At 36.1% G+C, this 24,943-nt stretch overlaps 1 protein-coding gene across 1 annotated transcript in view; it reads left to right on the forward strand.

Moving 5' to 3' along the window:
- The first annotated feature begins 1,482 nt into the window (after positions 1-1,482).
- zdhhc9 (zDHHC palmitoyltransferase 9) overlaps positions 1,483-24,943 on the forward strand; it is a 33,225-nt gene continuing 9,764 nt past the window's right edge. The window contains exons 1-4 of the mRNA XM_028009005.1: positions 1,483-2,258; positions 15,171-15,331; positions 20,259-20,417; positions 24,390-24,527. Of these exons, the coding sequence (XP_027864806.1) occupies positions 2,095-2,258; positions 15,171-15,331; positions 20,259-20,417; positions 24,390-24,527 (622 nt within the window). The 5' untranslated portion in view covers positions 1,483-2,094. The remainder of the gene's footprint in view (positions 2,259-15,170; positions 15,332-20,258; positions 20,418-24,389; positions 24,528-24,943) is intronic.

The following is a 24,943-nucleotide window of genomic DNA, read 5'->3' on the forward strand; positions in this document are numbered from 1 at the left end:
AACACAGATAAGATAGAGAAGGTTGCTGCCAAGAGGGAAGTAAAAAAATAAGAACTGCAATGAGATTTGAGGTTGAGAAAGTCTGTATATTGTAGCAAAAATGTAATTTTTTTCTGAATCTCACTTTGATTGCTGCACTAATGAGGTCAAACTTCTCAACACAGAGCAAGTAGACTTTCCCAACACCGATATAAACACATATTCAGATTTGTTGACATGAATACACAGTTAATACGAGTTGTTTGTCTTTTTAGTTTTTTGAAACCCATCTGTTGATATTTATTGTCTCTTCACTCCCAATAAGCAACAAATAAATGATTGAAGACATTGTCTAGTTATTCAGCTCAGCTTATTTTAAAAAGATGGAGGGATACACATTAATGAACATTAGCATATTCACATAAGATTATAACCAAGTGGCTAATTTTGAGCCTACTGGCAGGTTGGCGTCAAAAACATAAAGAACCAAAACAAGATGAACACACGTTCTACTACTTAGATACTTGTTATCTTTATAATAGGATGGAATAAATCTATTTTCCTGTTGTTTATGAACTGTTGATTGTACGGAGTTTGTATTTTGAAAATATGGCCTCTCAGTGTAAAGGTCATAGGTCAGCTACCTGCAACTTTGAGCTGCATGCTGCTCTTTGGACTCTCCACAGTGACTCTTATTAATTTTGATCAAAGATTGTAGAACTGAGCAAAGATTTTTTAATTATTGCAAAAGCAGATTTTATGTGATTTGGTTCAATATCTGCATTATATCACATTAAAATGAAACAAATAGAAAAAGACATAAAAGTTTGAATTGACCAAATCTGTTGATTGTGATTTTGATGTTAAATTAAAAATCTTTCACTTGGTTCTTGGATTTAAGCAAACATAGACACATTGCAGATAAATACAATATGTTTTATATAAAAAGAGCAAGGTCGTCATTTTAAAAACATTAGGTGGATCTTCTTGCTGTAAAAGATGAGTAAATAAATAAGTAAAATTTAATTTACATAGCACCTTTCAAGATGAATATCACAAAGTGCTTCAACAAACAAAATAAAGACACAAAACAAAAAAAAAGGTGAATTTTTCTCATCCTAAAATAGAAATATAACTGTGTCTCTTTAGCTGTAAACATATATATGTTATATAGTACTATATATTAAGCTGGGTCATTTTCCAAAGGATTTTGTTATGGTTTTCAAGAAATTAATTTGTTAAAAATGAGGCTAAAAACGGCTCTTTGCTCTGAGCATTGGTAAAAAAACAAGCAACAAAAAATAAACAAGCAAACTAATTAATTTAAGTAAATAATTAATATGAATAAAACAGTATTAGAATTAAACAAAGTTAATTGTTGATTTTACATAGAATGATAGTAAAACAGTTCTCAATCCTTTGTAAGAGGAGCTGAATCTGATCCTTTGTTCCTCTGTTTCACCTGTGCTGTCCCTTTAAGACAAGACTTTTCAATCTAGGCGTGTTTCCTGCTGCCATTGACTAAAACCAAGAGCTCATCCTGCAGGAAAAAAACTGGAGCTCTTCACAGCGCAACGCATTTCTGCTCAAAAAACAGATTATTCCTGTTTTCTTTTTTTTACGATGACCTGGTTGGTCTGACTGCATCCTATTCTCAGCCCGGGATCTGTGACTGCAGCGGGGTCGTTTCTGCAGCAGCAGCAGCAGCAGCTCGCTTTATTATTATTATTTTTTATCGATAGGATATGAAAGTCAAGCGGTCAAGGTCCGCTCTGCCACAACCACGGGTGGATTTCCTCTCTTTATAGTGGGAAATATCTGTCGCAGTCGTTTCGGATGGATTTCTAATCATCTGGACCGGAGGGATTAAAGACCTGCCTGAGGAGAAAGGGAAGCATCGAATAAAAACACGCTGCAGTCAGATGGAGTAGGAAGCAGCAACGATGTGACAGCCACAGTCCAAAAAGGAAAGAATAAAACAAAACAAACAAAAAATGCAGCGGAAGTCTTTGTCATCCGAGCAACCCGCCTGTTTTTGACCGAACATCTCCACCACTGACCCGATTCTGTTAGTCCCTGTTTGAAGAAGTGAAGATTTTGGAAAAAGCAGCCAGCATGTCGGCGGTTATGATAACGCGAAAGCTGCGGAAATGGGAGAAGCTCCCCGGGAAGAACACCTTCTGCTGCGATGGGAGGGTGATGATGGCCCGGCAGAAGGGTATATTCTACCTGACCCTGTTCCTCATCATCGGAACCTGCTCCCTCTTCTTCGCTTTCGAGTAAGTCACAGTAGTTCACCTCAGAGGTCACGGAATGAACACTTTCCTTACGGCATGTGTTCAGCGTTTAACCGCTTCCAGTGGTTATCATCACCGACTAATCGATTGGTCAATTACTTTTTTACATTCCTTTTGATTATGGGTTATCCGGGACCCATTTCAAGGCGTAAATCTGGATTTATCTGTAAAAAATGGAGAGTTTAGAAACCCAAGAAGACACACTTCCCTTACAGCATTTGTTCAGAGTTTAATGGATTGACATCTTAGAGTCCTTTGATTCACGGGCTCATTTGAAGCCCAAATCTGGATTTATGTGCAAGAATTTGACAGGTTAAAGACCAGAGAAGACGCATTATTCTTTCATCTGTATGTTCAGAGTTTTACTTTTCCAATTGTTACCATAGACTAATTGATTAGTCGATTAAAATGTTGGCCGTTAATCTGGATTTATCTGCAAACATTTGACAGCTTGAGAGGACATTCTTCTTACAGCATTTGCTCTGGGTTGTAACATTTCCAATCGTTACCATTACTTACCAATCAATACCAATACTTAGCAATCAATGTTATTTCTTACCAATCGATTAGTTGATTGAAATGTTAGAGTCCTTTGATTGTGGATTGTTCAGGACCCATTCGAAGTCATAAATCTGGATTTATCTGCAAAACTTTGACATCCTGAAGACCCGAGAAGCACACTTTTCTAATTGTTACCATTACAGACCAATCGATTATTCGATTGAAATGTTAGCGTCCTTTGATTATGGTTTCTCCAGCCATTTGCAGCAGTAAATCTGGATTCATCTGCAAAAATTATGTTCAGGATTTTAACGTTTCTAGTTGTTACCATCATCTATTGTAGAATCTGTTTGTTATTTTTATGTCCTTTTAAGTTAAGTAAAGACTGAAAGATGACCGTCGGATTCAAGACCTCTTTTTTCTAGAAGAAACGTGTCGCGTATGAAAGAGCTTTAAGGGGCTAGACTAGTGAGAGCTTGCCGCACTTACATCTATCAATCAATTATCTGATATAGAAATTTTAGATTTCGTTGGTTATGAATTATTCAGGGCCCATATGATCCCGTAAATATGAATTTACAGTTTAAAGACCCAAGTCAAACCGAGTCAGCAAAATTTACTTGACTTTCCTTTATTTTATTTTTTTTAACTTCCTTTAGTGCAAAATATATTAACTTTAATATAATATTTCAAACTTCTCTATAAAATTTGTTTGCATTTTCCACAAAAACTTACTTTTTTGAGTAAATATTTGGCTTAGTAGCCTATATTTGGTATATTCTATCAAAAAAACACCCTAAAATCTTGAAAAAACATCTTTACAAAAGTAGCAAAAATAATAATTCAATGTGTTTACATGTGTCATCAGGGCCGGTCCAAGGTTTTTTGGAGCCTTAAGCAGAATTTGATGTGGGCCTCACCACTAATGGCGATTCAACAGATTTTTGATCAAATCTGGGAATATTTAATTGGTTATTATTTCCTGCTGAAACATATTTTTAAACAAAATAAGCTCAAACACAAAGAAAAGATGTAAAATTATAATTATAACTAGGTTTACAAACAATAAAACACTGAATATTGCTGTTCTAAGTTTAGAAGGTAAACTTACCAATTCTTTTAAATCTTAAATTAAAATGTTAAACAGCTAAAAACCTTCTAACTTATCTATAAAGAAATCACCAAATTAACTTTAATAGTAATCTGATCCTCAATAAACAAATGTAGAGATGTTAGATCTGTAGTTTGTGTTAAAATTGAAGTAGTTATGCGAATCCCCTGATGGTTTGTGGGCCCACAGCAGCGGCTTGATTTGCTTGTGCCTTGGGCCGGCTCTGTATGGCACTTTCTATAAGGTCAATGCTACAAAATAGATATTATTATTTATGTGGATCAATGATGATACAAAAATATATCTAAAAACAAGCAGTCTTTTAATATTTGTTTTGTTAGAAGAATTTAATAAACAATTACATTAATTTCCTGACATTTGTTTCTTACTTGAGGCTTTAAAAGCTTCATCAAATATCAAACATGAAATGTTTGATATTGTCACATTTCTGAGACCTGAGATCTTTTTTCATTGTAATTACATCATGACAAAAACATATCAAATGTAACAAAACATAAAGATTACGCAAAGACTTCATCTTTTCTTGTTCCTATCAATGTTTTCTTGTATGAGGATTAACTACCTTACAATAAACGCGCATTTAAAATATTTCTGAGGCTTCAACCTCTTTAAAATGTTTTCACTTTCCTAAAAAACTCTCTGTGTTGAGTGAAGATGTTCCTAGATTTACATATTCTCTATGAAAACTTAAAAAACAAAATGTTTTGTGCTTTGTTTTCTTTACATTGCATCTAAAAAGTATCTTTTGCTCCTAATAATTGCTTGTAAATCAAAACATTTTTGGAATAATTACATAAAGGTCAAGTCAATAGATTTGATTCATACTTTAAACTCTGTAAGTGTCCATACTTTTAATTTTTAACTCTTACTATAATATAATACCAAAGAGAAGTTCAATTTATTTTTAATTAAATTATTTGTTATAACTTTAGACTTTTAAAATGGTTTAAAATCTGATATTCCCAGTAATACGATTAAAAATTATCCTCTCTGTTATCTGAAAAATTGGCCAACAAACTGTTAGCACACTGTAAAAAAGATTTTTGGGATGCATTCAATATTAGCTGTTAAATATTCAAAATTTTAGTCAAGCATATTTAGTTTGTAGATGTTTTATTCAACAACATTAATTTACTCTATTTGGTAAAACCTGCAATCTTGACATCTTTATTAGAATTTAACTGTTAGCTGCTAAGTCAGCTGTTAGCTATTGTTTGTGACACCTGGCAGAGGTTTAGTTTGTTTTATAATTTAATTTTCATTAATGTTCAGAAAAGTTACAACTTGCTTTAAAAGCTTCTGTTTTGAAAAATAAATTTAAAATTGTTTCCACTTGTTACTAGTTCAGTAGAGGTGCTAAAGTGAAAATTGCTAGCTAGCGTAGCTTCCTAAGTTTGATTTTTGACTGTCACATAATATCTTTAATTTTCAGGGTAAGTATTTACATTCCCCCTTGTTAGAAAATATTTATATTTATTTTGCTACATTTTATGTATTACAATCCAATTTAGATTTTTTTGTTTCGTTCTTACAAAAGAGGAAAAAGCAGCCAGGTAAAATTATCTTCATAATTAGGCAGAATGTAGCAAGCTTATTTGAATGCATTTTAGCTGTTAAATTTACATAATTTATACTCAGGAATATAAATTTAGATCTAACAAACCAAAATGTTTGTAAGTTTAACACCAGTTTAATTGATTAATTCTAACAGTTTGTTTTAACAGTGCACTCGGTAAAAAGCAGTGTGGTTTTTTTTTTTTTTTTTTAGCAGTGAATGCATGTTTTCATGTCCCTATCTGACTCAAGGTTCACAGCTGATTAATATTTAATGTGTTGAGTGGCCCACCTTTACCTCGCTGTAGATAAACCTCTTCAGCTTCCACGTCTCAGCACTTCTGCTTTTTATGTGTTTGAGGAGCATTTAAATCAGTGTCTACGCTGATTTTCTCCTGCTTCTTAATTATTCCTCATTTTTCCTGAGTTTTTTTACCCAACACACCCAGATTGATGACTTGGCACAAAGTGCTGCAGTGTTAACTCAGCCTGTACTGGACCGGCTGGGTGTGTGCAGCTGTCGGGTTGAATCCGTTTGCCGTGTGCAGCAGAGGCAGCGGCTCTCCTCCTATCTTCATGCCCGATCGTTTAATGGCCTCCTGCTCTCCTCTGAGTCTGCACAGAAGGAGTTTTTGTCCGGCCAGGAGCACAGAGCGGAAAAAGCTGATCCGCTGAGCGCTCCGAGGGTCGTTAGCTGAGGATGTTCATATTACAGAGGAACATAATTATCTGGAGTAGATGGGGGCCGATATTGAAAGTGAGGCTTAAACAACATGCTGGTGGGTTTAGCTCGACATTACTTTGCAAGTAGAAACCTCAGCTGTTTCTGTGAAACTCCAGCTGCAGGTTTAAAGTGTTAATGGTTGTAAATAAGATTGTATTTCTTTATTGTGTTTTATTATCATTCAAGAAAACAGTTACTGGACCATTTTTTATTTTCTTTAATTGAAGTTTCTAGAACCTAAGATTCAGAGTTGGGTAGTATTTAGTTATATTTACTCAAATACATTTACTTGAGTAACCTTTTGGAAAAGAAATTGCTTTTCGGGATATTTTTACTACATTTTTCTTTTACTTGAGTAATTTGATTATAAAGTATTTCTACTCTTACTTGAGTAAAATTTCTGGATTTTCTACCCACTGGATGAAAAACAAACATGTTTAAACCAGAAATTCACCAGATACAGACAAACACCTGCAGTTTTTGTTAAAATTTCATAAGTTATTTTTTAAAGAAACTGATTTGGAAACATTTTCTTTTGCCTGAATTTACTATTTTTGCTGCTTGTATGAATTTTTGTCATTTTAGTTCTTAAAATACCAAAATCTCCACTTAACTCCACATTCTGGTCCGTTTGATGATGTCATGTTTAAATAGTAAATGATTGATAATTTGATCATGTAATCTGAGCGATGCGTGGGAAAACTCGCTTAAAAGTAAAGCAGAATACACAAACAGAAAGGAAACATTAGACATGTAAACAGCAGTGCTGTAACTTACTCTTATTTTAGTAATCAATTATTCTGATGATTAATCGATTAATCAGATCAAAAATATTTCCACATTCCAAAGATTTTTCATTTAGCCACTTCTTTGTTTTTATACAATGTTAGAAATACAATAAAAGATGCAAATTGATAAAGAATTTCTTCTTTAAAAAGGAAAAATAAACATTTTATTGCCTAAAATGCAATAATGTATCATTCTTTTGCACCAGATGAATCTAAAACTAAATCACTTTAGGAGTGTAGGGTAAAACGTCTTTACAGAGAAAAATATTTTTATCTTGAATTCAAAATTTATATTAATTTTGTAGAGTTTTGACTTAATTACTGCTCTAAATCTGTAACTTTTTCAGAAAATAGACTTTTTTTTTAGTTCAGTTAACAATTAATCGATTACTAAATTAGTTGACGATAAGCCTCTCATGATGATAAATTTTGCTGGACGATAAATTGCCCCAGAAGTTATTGTTGTTTTGAGACCATTTTCCAGTAATATAATGGGAATGGCATAATAATAATGTAAGAACGCATTCTTAAAGATTAATAAACTTTAAATTCTAATTAGCATTTAACACTACACCTGGAAGACATTTTAAATATCCAAAATAAATAAACAAAACAACACAAACAACAAATAAAATAAATTATGAAGTCTACGTGAACAAAATTACTCTTCAGATAATTTTGAAGGAAGATTAGATTTAAAATTATTTGAAGGAAAGGATAACTATTTTTGTCCTTGAAATGGCAAATTCACTTCAAAAAAAGGAGTTAGTTTAGAGTTAACAAAATTAAAGCACCAAACCGAAGACTTTTATCATCCGGTTTTAGTAGAAAGAGAAAAACAGTAAATAATGCAAATGGAAATTATTGACCTAGTTTTAATTTATCATGTGATTAATTGATTTATTACTTATTGCGAAAGGCCTAGTTGATGATTATTTGAATAATTGATTCATCACGATTAATCTGATTAATCGTTTCATCCTAGTAAACAGATTAGTCAGTAGATGGTGTCCTGCTCATTTTGCAGCTTTTATCCTTGGACATGCTGTAAAACACGCCTCGTGTAGTTTCCAGGCCTCTATAGAGGCTTTTTTCAGTTTGATTAGTGATAAATATTTGTGCGATACATGAGTGTGCATGCACACAGCTCCCTGCAGAGCTGGGATGGAACAGGACCACAAGGACAGTGAGTCATCTGTCAGTCCACCGCAGGACAGCAAGCTGCATTATGTGCAGGCAATGAGAGTTTTCCTCTGTGGGCCGACCCTGCAGAGCAAAGCGTCAGATCTGGTATCCGACCCGCCAGCATCCGACCCCACCCTGTCTCCCTGCCAGCCAGTCAGCATCCAGCTGAGGCTAAACGAACAGTAACATGATTTATGTTCAGAGAACATGCTCCATTTAAAGTCGCAGCGATCCGCAGGCTTTGTCCTCTGGAAGCTTCTCTGTCAGGAGGAGAGAGATGCTTTCTATTCTCATACTGGGAGTTTTACATTTGAATAAATACTCCTCTAACCGAAATATGTAAATAATGGATGGCTGTTTCATCGCTTTTATTTCCCCCACTGTCAGATTTTCTCATCTGACTGAATATTCTGTGATGCAACAGCGTATTGTATACTGGGATTATTGCTTTAATCCCAGTAAAGGGCAACAACCCCGTCTCTGATGTTTCTGTCAATGTAATATTAAAATGTTACATAACAAGGAAGCAGAGTTATGTAGTAACAAGTTACGTTTGCTTGAGTAACTTGTTTTGAAAAAAAAAATACTTTTTACTTTTTACTTTTACTTGAGTAATTTCATTATGAAGTATTTCTCCTCTTGCGTGAGTAAAATGAATATAAATAGGAAGTATAAACAGTGATGATGACGTTGTGCTCATGTCTTCTTCAGAGGTTTTCATGTCATTCCTTCAGTAGGTCTTGGAACAGCGCCACCACAGGCGAGGAGGTGAACTGATTTGTCCGTTAGTTTGAAAAACGTTTGACTCGGTGCGGTGTGAACATGAACCACAGCAGCTGAAAATGCAACAAATGTTGCAACTTTGGTCCCGAATCAATCAAACCGACTCATAGACTCAGAAATGACGACATGAATTTAAAAATGTAAGCAAAAATGGAGCTGCGTCTGATTTTAGTGGTTGTAGGATTTATCTTCTGTCTCTGGTAAAAGACTAGAAGCCGTTTCTCCCTCGGATATTAAACTCACACGTCTGTTTTGGTTGTATTTACCCAGAATGCCCTGCGGTTTAGTCCACTTCCTGCTTTTGGAGCGGTCTCCCCTTCGCTTGTAGTCATATATGCGTTCGAATTCACTTTATTCAACTGAGACCGAGGCTTTTAGACAGACCTGACTAAACCTTTTTTGGTCCACATCAGAGTTTGATTGGGCGTTCACACCAAACTAAGTTCAGTTAAATCGGACTAAACAGGAATGCTGTGAATTCACCCTCAGTTCACTTTCTCTTTCTAAAAGCGATCTGCCACACTAAGGATTGATCTCCTTTACTGAAATCCACCAACTCATCCACTACAGACCCTTTAAGGTCTGCAGCGCCTGAGCAGGAGCCTCAATTGATCAGACCTTCTGGAATAATTTATATGTGGAACATAAAAACCATGCATTAGCGCTCCGATTGGAGGAGTCGCTTTGTGGAAAAGCGTATCAGTTGCTTGGAGCCGCTGCTGCAGAGGGATGTATCAACGCTCTTCACATATTGATTTTCCTTTCTATACTGTAAAAGCCAAGAGGCCAGCTCAGTCTGCGATCTTATATTTTAAGATCGCGCCCCAGAAACGTAGTGAAATCCAAAGAGAGCATAATTCATTTTGTGGATTAATTCACAACAGCTCACAGCTGTTAAGTATTAATAAGAAAGTTCAATGCAGGGAAAACGTAAGGAGAGACATAGCTTTGACTGCAGCAGCGTTTTTCTTCCTGAGACGGTTGAAGGGATTTTAATCCAGACTGCAGCCGTTTTTCATCTGGAGGCTCATGTCATCCTGAATTTAACCGCTGAAGCGTCAGGATGAACGTCTGCAGCAGACACACCTAGAAACACATCCACACCTTATGCACACTCACATGTCGAAGTAGCTTATCTGGATCGGGTTTATAACGGGCGTTATTATTTTATGTGCTGTTATTTATAACCTGAAGGTTCTCCATTGTTAAGCAACCACAAGCCTAATGTCAGATCTTCAATGTTTCTGCACTGATTCTGAGGAAATTAATCTTATAATGGAGTAAAACGTTAAAGAGATCAGAACATTTCTCCAAAATAATGCTTAATATACTATATATATTTTTAAGTTTAATTATATTCCTTATAAAAAAATAACAAACATGTTTGCTGGTTAGAAAATTTACTACTTTCAATAAATGACATATAGATTAAAGGTGGGAGATATTAATTTAAAGTTTTATCACAATATCTGAAAGTACTTTTGTAATAATGATAAAAGTTTTGATAAAAACTATTTATTAAATGTTTTTTAGGTAATTGTGCCACAGCAGTTACAGCCCTACAAACACAAATAATCATCTTGAAAAACATTTACATCGTTCTTCTTTAGGACTCCAGGCACATAAAAAAGTGCGATTTCTATCACTAAACTGCAAGAAATATTTTCAAATTTATTGGTATTTATTGATGCTTCCATTGATAAACAGTGGAGAAAATAGTAAAACTATAAATCCCAACAATAAGGACGTTTTTTAACATAATTAACAGGAATTTATGGTACCAATAAATCAAAACTCTTATAAGAAAATATATCATGACAAATTATAAATTCTGCTTTATGAAGAAAAAGATACATCAACTTTATAAACAAAAGATGGAGGACAAGGACAAAAAAGAACATTAGCAGTAATTAAGCCAAAACTGTACAGAAATACAAATACATTTTACATTTAAGATGAAAATAATTTTCTTTGTCTGTAAATATGTTTTACCCAGAACTCCTCATGTTGCATTTTTAGCTTTACCCGTTTAAACTTCTGTAAAAACAAACAAAAAAAATCCTATTTAGCTTCTTTTAATTGGATGATTATCTGATTATTATTTGATTAATCAAAAAAAATCAACAAATTATTCTTTAGTTGTAGATTCATCCTTTGTCACAAATAATCAAGTGTTCATTTTAACCAAATAAAATTCTTATTTTCTTATTTTAGAAAGGAATTTAATTATTTATTAGTAATTTAATATATTTGTGATATTGTATAAAATAAACTTAAGTGTATAAAAGAAAAATCTGCAGAATGTGGCAATTATTTATCAGAGTCATTGATTAATCGATAGTCGCAGCTCTAATCCAAACAAAAAAAACAGAAACATTTAGTGTGATTTATTGACTGTAAATAAAAAACAAATGATTATTAAACAGTTTGAGACAAAATGTGTCAATATTTGAGCTGTTTGTGTTGAGATGCTCGTTAACTTGAGTCAAATAATTTCAGACTGCTGACTTGTTTTTGTTTAGACTCAGATTCTTTTTGTAAATATTTTAATGGATGGATGATGGATGGATGGATGGATGGATGGATGATGGATGGATGGATATTTGCAGACACACTGGATCATTTCTGTGTCTACAGGTCTACTAATGCTGTCGGACACACAGGTGCAGCTAATGAACGTTTTGAGTCAAAGTGTTTCACAGATATTTCGTGTTTTAAATTTGCAGTAAAGTCACTGACCAAGATTTTTGGCTGCAAAGGCTGAACCATGGAAACCTGTTTAACCTGTCTATTATATGTTGACGGTTCAAAAGCTCGACAGGTGAGAGAAAAAGAAAAGAAAGCGCCGTCAGATTAACACGCCGGCTCCAGACCAGAGTACTCTATGAAGACGAGTCTCTGTGACACTTTGCTACGTTTCCTGAGTGTTTTATGATGACTGTTTAAAAATAAATCTTCATATCACTCTGAAAAACACCTGAACCCCTGATAAGGTTTAAAAATAACAGCTATAAGAAAGCGTTTGTTCAGTTGTTCAGCTTCTAGGAAGCGAGCCTGGCTTGTGAAGATCTTTGTGTGAAATGTAGAAATATGTATGTGCAAAGAAAAACGATCTATTTATATTTACTATTTGCTAAAGTAAACGTCCCACTCTCTGAGGGATATAAATAAAACCTGTGACGCAACATGTTTTGTGTTGGAGCTTCACGCAGCAGCAGGTTTGTTGTGTTTGGCACAATGAGTGGAAACGGGAAGAACCAGCTCACCTGGTTCTGATGCAGATTATGAAATTCACCCAACGGCTCATTCAAAGCCCGCCAGCAAAAGTCCAACACATTTTAAACTGTTAAGGCGATTTAAATGAGACAATTTTACATGTTGGTAGGTTTGAGATGGAACGTACAAGCAGAGAAGGACAGAGTATCCCAAAAATATACTTCAACATATTTTTACTGAAGTAAAAGTAAAAAGTATTTGGTAAAAAGTTTGCTCAAGTACTGAGTAACTGATCAAATTATCAGTCATTTAATGTTCAAAAATTACATCATCAGACGGACCGAAATATAAAGTTAAGTGGAAATTTTAAAAACCAAAGTGACAATAATTCATATAACTAACAAAAAAATAACAAAATCAGGTAAATTTTTCCAAATCGTTTTCTTTCAATAAAAAACGGATGAAAATGTAACAGAAAGTGCAGGTGTGTCTCTGTTTATGGTGAATTTCAGGTTAAAACATGTTTGTTTTTCATTCAGTGGGTAAAAAATCTATAAATTTTATTCAAGTAAGAGTAGAGATACTTTATAATAAAATTACTCAAGTAAAACTGAAAAGTACAGCTTAGAAACAATACATTTTCTTTTAAGTAAATGTAATTGAGTAAATGTAACTAGTTGTCACCCATCTCTGTTAATGAGAAAACATTTCATCTTGCATCTAAATCCAGTTTTGCTGGATCTCTGCTGATTAACGCGCCGGCTCCTCGGCAGCTGAAGGCGGCGGCGCTCAGCGGAGGAGGGGCTGATGGGAAGTGATGATGGAGCGTGACTCCAGTTCCTGACGGTTATTATTACAGGAATCACCCGCTTGGTCGTCCTGCTCGCACAGTGGAAGTTTCTATCGATCCGACTCTGCTGCTGCTTCCCATTAGTGGTGGGGAGATGCTGCAGAGGCTCAGACTGGTGGAACTGGGAGCTTGTCGTTTCTCCAGTATGCTGACGTCTCTGCGGTTGCAGCTAATCACATGGACTCTGGTCTTTGTGGTGTTTTGCTGACTAAGCTGGTTCCTGTTAGCTAAGTTTGTTGTGGAAATGGAAATCCTGGCTGGATGAGACAGACGGTCCCTCCGGGATGTTGGGATGTTTTTTTAAAATTATTATCATTATTATTATCAAATTACAGATTTAGTGGCACCTTTGAGATCAAAATTGTGAATTGTTTCCCTAATGGGATCTTAAAAAAGATGAAATTGTTGAACAAAACCTTTCCAAAAACGACAGTAAATGTTTAAGGTGCAAATAATATTTAAGGTGAAATAATACAAATGAAGTCCTGTGCAAAAGAAGAATTCAAGTTTTTTATTTGCGTCTTTTAATGCATTTCTAAGATTGCATAAAAATGTTTAAGTGGCTAAATGAAAACTTTATATAATGTGGGAATGTTTTTATCTGATTAATCAATTAGTCTTCAGAATAATTGATTATTAAAATAACTGTACTACTGTTTTAATGTCTATTTTTTTCGTTTGTGTATTCTGCTGCTCATACCTTTTATTTGTTACGACAGACCTGAATGTACTGAATAAGCTGATTAGTGATGCGACTGTTAAATTGGAAAGTCAGGAAAGATGTAACCCAAACTACAGTCATTAACTTTATCCTTTAGCGCACAACATAACTTCATTTCTCTGACCTTAACAATGAATAGTCGGATTATGTTAAATTTATTCATGATGGTTCTGTGTGCAGGCAGATACGTCAGATGCTGTTAAAGCGTTTTTCTTGTTCAGGAAGCGTCTCCGTTCTGTGGAGCATCATTAGCTCTGCATTATGAATATACATCAAACAGAGAGGAAGCAGTTTAAGTATTAATACCAGCATTCAGGAGCTTTGTAGGTGCTGCTGCTATGCTGCAGCACTTTGCGCTGCAGCTGCCATCTGTTACCAAGCAGCAGGCGGGTTCAGAGGAGTCCTGCTGGCTCTTGGCCCGCTTGGACCGACCACCAGAGCTATGCTGATACCAACCATGTTGTCCGCCAGGGAAGAGGGCTGCGGCCGGTTTATACACAGCTGTGAGGTCCGGTTAAAAGGTCACGACCTCATGCTTAAAGCAGCAGATCGGAGTGTTCCTGTTCTGGTGCGACCTCGCCGAGAGGATAGTGTTTGTTGTGTTTGTACGTAAACTTTTTCACATTTAGTCTCGTTGCAACTGGGGACTTTTTGGTTTTTAAGACACAAATGAACTGAATTACAAAATTATTTTTTTTAACTCTGCACCAGTACAGCTCACTTAATACACCAATATTTAAGTGAAAATATTGGTGATAGATTTCCATGTTTATTGGGTTTCTTCACTTTAGACCAACACAAAGTAACACCTTGTTTTGGTAGTAACACGGGAAATGATGTATGGATCCTGAAGATTTAGAAATCTACTGCTTCTAAAAACAACCCAGCACTTACAAAAAATAAAAACATCTGGCTGTTTTTTAAAATTTGTAATAACTTTATTTTTTTGGTGTCTATAAAATATGTCATTTGAAAAACCCTCCAATTATTCAAGGGGCTCATATAATTGTGAACAAGTTAAGTCATGAGTATTTACTGTAATTTTATTTTTACTAAAAGTGAATCTTGGGCGTGCCGTGGTGGCGTAGGGGTTAGCGCGACCCATATTTGGAGGCCTTGGGTCCTCGACGCGGCCGTCGCGGGTTCGACTCCCGGACCCGGCGACATTTGCCGCGTGTCTTCCCCCCTCTCCTTCCCCATTCCTGTCAGCCTGCTTTTGTGGGGGGTGAGCCCACAGAGGACCCCCTGGAGGGGTAAAAAAATAAAAAAAATAAAAGTGAATCTTCCGAATTTTTTATACCACATAATCTTGTTTCCTAATCCAAGGTGTTGATTTACCAGTTAAAAGTTTTAATTCCTCGAACTCAGAGTTCATAAATGCACGTATTGTATTATTTCCGACTAGAGCAACACTTTTTGTCGTGCTCCTTTTCTGTGCAGGTGTCCGTACCTGGCCGTCCACCTGTCTCCTGCCATCCCAGTTTTTGCCGTGCTGCTCTTCCTGTTCGTCATAGCCATGCTGCTGAGGACGAGCTTCAGCGACCCCGGGGTCCTGCCGCGGGCCCTTCCAGAGGAGGCCAACTTCATAGAGATGGAAATCGGTCAGTAGACGCATTTGTCTTCATTCTCAGAGGGGGAAAATGTAAAAAATAATCATCTGAACCTGAACTCAACTTAGCTAATGGAGACAATGGATTTTTTAACTGTGTAGGAGGATCTATTATTCAAATTTCACGGTTTGCATGTTGATATATTTCCATTTGTGTCTCTACTGCTTCTAAAATGTGGTGTATTAGGGCCATTGTAGAAAAAAACAAGTCATAAACTTCAGCCAAAAAATTCAGAAGGTTTGATAGTAAGAGAGACATGTTGTCAGTAGTTCATAGAATGAAAGAACAATGTTAATTTTACTTAAACATTACCTATAAAGAGTAAAATCAGATCATTTTAAGCGGTTTCCTAATATTTTACAGAGTTTTATATGTATATAAACACTACCAGTCAAACGTTTGGACAAAACTTCCCACTGAATTGGCGAGAAGTTTGACAGGTTGGTAATGTTTATATATTTGCTCATGATCTGTGGCTCCAGTTTGCCACAAGATAAGTAGAAAGGAGTGTAATGTCTTTGGTTTGACAGGGCAAAACAAACATGACCAGCTGATTAGTAATGTTACAGCTGCTTGTGTGATCAGAGATACAAGCCTGCTAATTATTAACTTTTAAAGGACAAGTGTGCAGAAACGTGTTAAAATGTAGGAAAAAAGCTACAAATTTACTGTAAAAATGTGTGAACAAAGAGCCATGTTTAGAAACTTTCTCTGTGATTTCTGATTCAAATATTGAACATAGATTCACAGTGTTAATTTGCATTTATGCCAAATTATAATGGCTTCATGAAAACAATTTTACATAACACCTGTCTTTAAAATCGCTGGAGTTTGCTCTCGGCCTTTACTGATAGTACCAAACCTTTATGATCAGGCATTTAAGGGCAGCTACAGGAGTGACATCAGCATGTTTTTCCTCATCTTTACCTGGGGAGTTTTCTGGACAAAAATAACAAACACAGATGTGGGAAAAATGTTAGTGATTCAAGCTAGAAGTATTTATGAGGAATAAATGTTTCAGATCGGTTTATTTGGCATCAAACAGGCAGAACCACATCCTTTTGTTTATCATGCTTCTTATGTTAGAAACTTGTTTTTCTAGTTACTTCATTATAAAGCTGGGCAATATGTTTTAAAAATAAAATCTCTTTTTTCTTTTCATCTCGGATCCAATTTCAGTAACTTTTTTTGGCTTGTTTTCTTTTCTAACATAAACATTTTTTCAAAAAGTGACTTTTAAGTGACAAAAAGTGACAACTCGTGCGAGTTGTATTAGGTCCAGGTTACGAGAATTTCTGTCTAATTACAACACTATAGTCAACAAGAAAAACGTTTTAATAAGAAAAAAGCTTTGAGTTATCAGGATCTGATGTGACAAGCTCAGTTCCAAAGCGTTTTATTTTCAGATGATATTGATAATTATTGATTTGTTTTTTGTTTAAACATCTGAAATACAACTGAACTGGTGGTGTAACCTTTCCAGTTTTCACTTCACGCCGTCGTTTTTTAACATTTTTAAGCAGTTATGAGACACAGTGGCGGAACTTTAAACTGCTGCTGTGTAAGAAACAGGTCGTTGCTAGGTAACCAAAGAGTGAGCGAGTGAGTTGCTAGGTAACCGAGGAGTGAGTGAGCGAGTGAGCTGACTCGAATTCAAATTCAAAAATACTTTATTGCTCCCACAGGGGAATGAAACGTTGGTAAAAGCCTTTTCCTCTGCCTACATCTCCCAGAATGCAGTGCAGCTCTGACTCTGTTATTGTCCAGTCCTAATGGAAATGTGCTTAAGTTTCACTGTGGGGAAACTCTGGACTCTGAAGCGGAGCAGCGGAGTTAAGGGACTCGCTGTAAAGAGCGAGCGGAGGCATGCAGCAAGACGGGTTTGCTGCTCTCATTATGATGGTGACTCACTCTGCGTGTAGGATGACAGTTCTGCTGCGGCCCTGATGACCCTAATGGACCAGCTACAGATTGTTGCAGCAGGTTACATGAAGGATTTTACAGGAGTCCTCACACTGACCTGAAATTCCTGTTCAACCTACACCTGCAGCAATTGCTCAGTAAATTATATAATTCTGGATTTCAGGGCTTTTTTAATAATCCACCATTCCTTCTTTTTTCTGCTGTTTGAATCTTGGCTTTTTGTTTGTTTTAAACCAAGACCGATGGCCTTACCTTTCCATACCTTTGGCTTTGGTTATTATTACACCACTGCCTTAGTTTAATTCCATTACGTTAGATAATATTTTATTAAATTGAAAACAGAAAATCTTTTTCCTCTTGTGTTGCAGCTTAAAGTGAAATAAAAAAGAAAAATCGTTTTTGCACTTTCCCAAAAAGTGGCACATCTTTTAATCTACAACTGAAAGGACATTTCACAATTCATGTGACAGGATTGTATTTTATTCAAACATATATATTTATATATTTTTTACTAATTAGTGGACATCAGCTTCTATGTCATCTGCAGCAAAATTACACATTTAACTTTCCAAAATATTATTTGGCTTCCTTGTTAACACTAAAGTAATACTTAATCTCCTAATGGATATAGATTACACCTGAATAATCATTAGGAGTGCAACGATTGCAGTTCTCTGGCCAATCACAGATCTTTAAAAGCCTGACCTACCATCTAGTTGCTACACTACAAAAAGACAAAATCTTACCAAGTAACTTTGCTCTAGTTTTTGTTCCAAATATCTTACTACAGATGAAATAAGACAAAACTAACTTAATAGTAGTTTTTCAGTGAGATTTAGAATCTTGTTTTGAGTCAATAATCCTTAATATTAATGAAAAAGAACTAGTTCCTCTGGCAGATTATTTCTCATGTTGTAAGTGAAATAATTTACATAAGAAACTAGTAGGTTTTCATCAATATTGAGGAATTATTTACTTAAAATAAGGTCCTGTATCTTGCTGAGAAGTAACTTATAAGTTAGTTTTTGTCCTAAGATATTTGTACTAGAAACTAGTCCAAAAATAAGATTTTACGTTTTTGCAGTGTGTCTATTTTCTAGTGCATCCCATCTGAGCTCAGCTTAGTTTAGCTATTTGTATTTGTATTTCTATTTAAAAAGCCATTTTAATAACCAGGCAGACATTTTGATGTCGCTGCTGCAGCCTGTGTGTTTCTGTCCCTCATCCTGCTGGTGGCGTTCCTGAGGAGGGTTTCTAATCCTAGGAAACTGTTTCCTCTCTGTGACGCCTCCAGCAGATTGAGCCCGGCCTCCCTTGGGAGTGGCATCAATCCCTCTGAGTGCATTCTCTCAAATTTAATCCCAGTTTCTCTTGAAGGCCCTTCTCCAGCTTTATTTGGATGATTAATATTGGTTATCGCTTACTGTCAGAAAAAATCTGTTCACCATTTCAATGCCTCATAATGAGTCTGACTTATTCGTGCAAAAACCACTTTACATGGCAGATATCCTCTACTCAAGGCTGTAAACAAATGGTAATACGCTATTAGTTTAAATTAGAGTCACTTTTATTGTCTTGTCTGTATGCTTTCTCCAGCTGAGAGAATTAACTTCCTCTAATATAATCTTTTTTTTTTATCTTAATGCATCTCCAGAAATTCATGTGGGCATGCTTGCTCTTTCCCATTAAGAGGTAATTCTTGTCTGCTCATTGAAGCAACTTAATGGTCGATTCTCCACAGCGGTTTCTCTCTTGAGGGATCTGAGTTTGCAGCCTTGCGATCATTAGTCCGCCTCCTGGCTTCTGCAGCAAAGCATAATCAGAAATAATGAGCTGTCAATCAAACATAAAATTTCTTTGGAAGAGAATCAGGGCAACTGAAAAAAAGGAAAAAAATCTGATGATTTTTCTCAGAACTTTGACTTTAATTTTTAAATTCTGATGTTTTTTTCCTCAAAATTGTGCTGTTTTATTCCTTAGTATTCTGACTTTTGGTCTCACAAGGATCAAAAGAAGAAATGTCTGAGTTCTAAAACCACAGACATAATTCTAAGAAAAAATTTCAATTCTGAGAAGAAAATATCACAAATCTGAGGAAAAAAAGTCACAATTTTGAGAAAAAAGTCTGAATTCTGAGAAAAGAAGTGGTAATTTTAAAATTGAAGTCAGAATTATGAGAAACTATGTTCCAATTTTTGAGCAAAATGTCAAAATCCTAAGAAGAAATGTAAATTCTGAGGAAAAAAGTTAGAATTTTGACAAACTGTCACAATTCCAAGAAGGAATGTCACCAATTTTGAAAAAAAAAGAAGAAAAAGGTTAAAATTCTAAAATTGGTCAGAATTCCTAGAAACTGGAGATCGGCGCCAGCAGCTCCCGACCCCACTAAGGACAAGAAAATGGATGGATGGATTCCAAGAAACTATATCACAATTCTACAAAGAAATGTCACAATTTTAAGAAAAAAATATCAAAATTTTGAGAAGAAATTTCAGAATTCAGAAGTAGAATTAAAAATCTGAATTCTACTTTTTTTAACATTTTTTTTAGTGGTCCTAATCTTCTTCAGTAGATTTATTTGGTTAGTTTTTTTCTGGTTTTGCTTTATTGTCAAACTTCAATGCTTCATATCATGTAAACTTCATATCAGACATGTTAAAGTAAACAGTTAATGCAGTTTTCAAGTAACGATTTACTTTATTATCACAGAAGTTCCACTGTGAAAATGACTCCTTCTCCTTTGGTAAATCATGAAATAATTGCTATTGGTTACTGTTTTGAAAATCTGAGTTCAATTTCACCAAAGCTTGATTATTGCCAGGTTGTAGAAACCATAATTACTTAAATAGAACCAGTCTGACAACATGAAGTTGGCTGAAAAATCTCCAAAAGCAACACATTGAGCCTTTAGCAACAACTCCAGAACCGACAAAAAACAAAGTCACTATGATCTGTCAGTGTGTTGATGACATCTTGTTTTTGTTTTAATTCACAGAAGCAGCGAATGGGAGCGTCCCTTCTGGGCAGCGACCTCCACCTCGAATCCGTAACGTTCAGATCAACAACCAGATCGTCAAGCTCAAGTATTGCTACACCTGCAAGATCTTCCGGCCTCCGCGAGCCTCTCACTGCAGCATCTGTGACAACTGCGTTGGTACGTCATCTCAGCTGTGCTGCAGAAATTAGCTGCTTTAAATCACTTTAACGTTCAAATGCTAACCAGTACCACTGGTTGTCAAACATCAAACCAGTCTCAAAAAATGTCTACACTATTTCATCCAATTAAGCGTCAACCACACATTTCCATTACACTGAAAAAAGTATATTATGTTAGTTACGATGAAATTAATGTCTAATCGATATTAATTTAGAAGATAAACAAGTCTACCTCTAAACTAGCGGTGGACACTGCCAACTTAAAAGATAGTTGCAATAACTATAAAGCATTAATCATAAACATTAGATCTGCTAATGCTAAGGTGCTACACCAACAAGATATTTAGCAAAAACGAATGCTAAAGTGCTACACCAAAAGGGTATCTCTCAGAAGCTAACGCTAAATTGCTACATCAACAAGGTATTTTACAAAAGCCAATTCTAAAGCACTACACCAGCAGGATATTTAGCAGAAGCTAATGGCAAAGCGCTACACCAACAAGGTATTTCTTTGAAGCTAATGCAAGAGTGCATTTAGCCAAAATAGTATTTCACAGAAGCTGACGCTAAAGTGCTACACCAAAAGGTTTTTTTTGAAGAAGCTAATGCTAAAGAGCTGCACAAACAATGTATTTCTTAGGAGCCAACAATAAAGCGCTACACCAGTAGAGTATTTCTTAGATGCTAATGCTAAAGTGCTGTACCAACAGGGTATTTATTCGAAGCTATTGCTAAAGCATTACATCAACAGGGCATTTCACAGATATTTGCACTAGAAACTAAACAAAAATACTTTGTAAGAAGCTGAAAAGGTAAAAGTTGGTTCAAGCAGCAGCTGTTGTGTAGTTTTAATAAAGCCAGGTGAAATGGGTTGAGTTAGAAATAGTTAAAGGAAGAGAGATTTGGGAGGAAAATTGCCTGCAGACATATCAGCATTCTTAAAATAATTTCAAAAGCTTTAAAAATAAACACTGAACTAAGCAGACGGGGTGGAAGTTCTAAGAGTTGCAGTCTGTGCTTTGAGCGATGAAGGTTTGACCTGTGACCCCGCCCGTGTTGAGTTTGGAGCTGTTGTAGCGTGTCACCTCCTGACCTCGAAAAGTAAAATTGATTTGGCTGCTGATGATTGAGGGCTGTGTTTGAAGGAAGCCTTGGAGTCGTGGGCGATATGAGAGGAGACAGTGGCGCCTCAGTGAGGGAATAAACGCTGAGTCATTGTGAACACCAGTTCATCTGTGTGCACCTGCTGTGGAGATCCTGCCATTGCACAGCGACACGCCTCAGTCGCTGTTAACTTGGAGGAATCGTATTCATTCTAGGTTAAAGGGGACCTATGATGCAAAATTCATATTTTGCATATTTTTATGGTTCCATTTGAGTTTCTGCTGCTTCTAAAAGCAACTCAAGTGCTTAAAAAAACCACCCAGTCTTATTTTACCAATAACTTTAATGTTTTTTGGTGTCTGGTAAATGAGCTGCTTAAAAACTTTCAGATGAATCACATTCAATGGGCAGTGTGCCGTTACCTAGCAACCCCAGCCACGCCAAGCCCCGTTACCTAGCAACCCAAGCGGAACTCTAACACATTTGGTCAGCTGGTTTCGGCTATAGGACTGGAAACAACAGCTTTGGGCGGGTTGTTAAATTTTGAGCTGCTTTTTATATTTGGCAAATTTTTAGAAAGTATTCAGAGGAAAATTATTTCGCAATAGTTGCCAGAAAAACACCAAACGTTTAAATAAAGCCTTTAATAAAGCCCAGCCCCGTTACCTAGCAACCCAAACTGAGCTTCAACACGTCTGGTCAACTGGTTTTACAGTTGTATGTGCTGTACAATGGCTGCTGGAAAAGAGAAGTATTTCATTGTTGAATTATCATTCGGAAACAACTTAATGCATTCTTGTTGGTTGTGAAGGAGGCTATACTTTTGCTTTTCAAAGATTTACAGTTGCATAATTGTGCATCGGTTTGCAGCCATTTTCACGTATTGGGGGCACAGCCAGTAGCATCTTATCTGGATCGAAAGTGGCAGAGGCCATTAAGCACCTCAAATAGGCAGAACTAAAATCTCATTGTCGAAAAATAATTTTGTGCAAAAAAAAATGTATGAACATGTTTTGTTTAGCCCTTAGATTTCTCCCAACCTGTTCAAGGTCACCTTTAATGTTTGACCAAACCAAAGAGGAGCAAATCTTGCTTTTGTGATCCACCACTGTCCGTTTGAAACCGAATAAATCTTGGGTTTAAGTGAAGTTAAATTTGATTGTGAAGGAAGTGCGGTGTTTGCAGTTTTAAAGTGAACTTTCCTCAAGTGTGAACGATTACCCTCCTGCTGCTCTGTGGGCCTCAGATAGACGCTGCATCAATCAGAAACCCTGTTAGCTGCTCTCAGCCTGTAAGTGGCTGCTGTTGCTAGGCGAACTGGAAGATAGTTTTTCTTTTCAAGGTGGACGGGGCTTTGAGTAGATCGATGTTAATGTGATATTAAATACGTAAAACGTTCCTGTGATGCTGTGGCTTCGTTCAGCAAGTGACCCGATGAGATCCGGGTTTGTTTTGACGACTGTTAGCCGTCTGAGGCTCAGCAACAGTCAGACTGAACTCAGTTATTAATAGAAATCTGATTAAACAGCAACAGAACAGCAGTAAAAATTACTTTCCTTTATTCCTTCATAGTCTCCTTCTAGCCTTTGTCCTTATTTCCTAACTCCTTGTCTCTCCTGTTTCTTTCTTTGCCTCCTACTTTCTTCCCTTCCTACCTTTTTTAATACCTTCCCTTGATCTTTGTCCTCCTTTACTGTCTATCTTTCCTTTCCTCTGCCCTCCTTTCTTACCTCCCTAGTATCCTTCCTGTCTTTCTTTACTCATCTTCTTTCCTTCCTAGTGTCCTCCTTTCTGTCTTGTCCTTCTTGTCTTCTGCCTTTTTTCTCTCTAGTTTTCTACTTTCCCTCGTTCAGCTTCCTTCCTTTGTTCCTTTCCTCCTTCCTTCCTTCTGTTCTTTCTTCCTTCCTTGCTTCTTTTGTTCTGTCGTTCCTTCCTGTGTTCCTTGTTTGTTTTTTCCTTTCATTCATCCTTCCTTCCTTCTTCCTTTGTCTCTTTCTTTCTTACTTGCTTTTTTCATTCTATTGTTCCTTTCTTTTGTCCTTCTTTTCTTTTTTTCATTTGTTTTTTTCCTCCTTTTGTTTCTTCCTCCTTTATTCCTTTTTTCCTTCCTTCCTCCCTTCCTAGATTTTTTGCTTCGTTCCTTCCTCCCCTTGTTTCTTCATTCCTTCTTTCCTTTCTTCTTTCATTCTGTTGTTCCTTCCTTTTTTCCTTCGCTAGTTTTATTAAGTTAATTTTTTTCTTTCTGTCTCTTTTTGCATACTTAAAGCTTTTTTTTATTTAAATGCAATTACAATTTTATTGTGAACCTCAGTCTAGAAAGTAATTCAAGTTTGTATATGAGTAATTTAAATTTGTGCCAAATTGCCCTTGATTTAAAAATAAATAAAATAAAATAAACCTAAATCAAACTATTCCCCTCAAACTCCCTGCTGTGTAACTTTTAAAAAGTGTTTGAACTTCTGTTTAAATCTGAAGCCGTTGAGGAACATTAAGAAGGTTAAAGATGCTAAATGCCTAAAAATAAAAAAATTATATCACCAGTAAAAGTTAAACTGGATAAAAATATTGAAATTTGGGGTTTACCAGCATGTTTTATCTTCTAGAAGACAATAGTTGGTGTAAACTGAATGTGTTTTCTTGCTGTGAAACTGGGGGAAATATCAACGCAGTGATGTTTTTCCTGTTGTGCGTTTTGACCCTGCTTTCCTCTGGCTTCGCTCCAAACACGGAGGAGGAAGAAAACTATTTTTAGACTCCAGATTCACAGAAACCTGGAGTAATTTTTCACACATTCAATTTCTGTAACAACAACTCAGTTTGTTGTTTTCACATATTAACAGAGAATGTTGTTGCTGTTGCTTTTCAGACCGTTTTGATCACCACTGTCCGTGGGTGGGCAACTGCGTGGGCAAGAGGAACTACAGGTACTTCTACCTGTTCACCCTGACGCTGTCCCTGCTCACCATCTACATCTTCGCCTTCAACATCGTCCACGTCGTCATGCGTGAGTACGGCGGCAGGAATGTGGCAGATCTGGAAGGACGTGATGCAACAGGAGCTTAGCAGCAGCTGATAGTTCATGTTGCATCAGAAGCAACCTGATGAGATTGTGCTGCTTTTGTTGTACTGAAAGAAGTTTTCCTTTGACCTTCTTATTTTAAAGGAAAACGTGGCGATACAAAACATTTTTCAGTACATTTTTTGCGCAAAATCATACTTAGAAAATGAGATTTCAGTCGTCAGTTCTGCCTGTTCAGAATGAGCTTTTTTAGGGCGTCCTGTCACTTTAAATCCAAATAAGCTGCTGCTGGCCACGCCCCCAAACTTAACGTTTAGACTCACCCGTGAAAATGGTTGCAAACACATCAGTTAGTCAAGTTTATTCATTTGGCACATTTCAACAACAAGGCGGTCAAAACT

Source organism: Xiphophorus couchianus, chromosome 23 (genome assembly GCF_001444195.1).
Source record: "Xiphophorus couchianus chromosome 23, X_couchianus-1.0, whole genome shotgun sequence".
Lineage (NCBI taxonomy): Eukaryota > Metazoa > Chordata > Actinopteri > Cyprinodontiformes > Poeciliidae > Xiphophorus > Xiphophorus couchianus.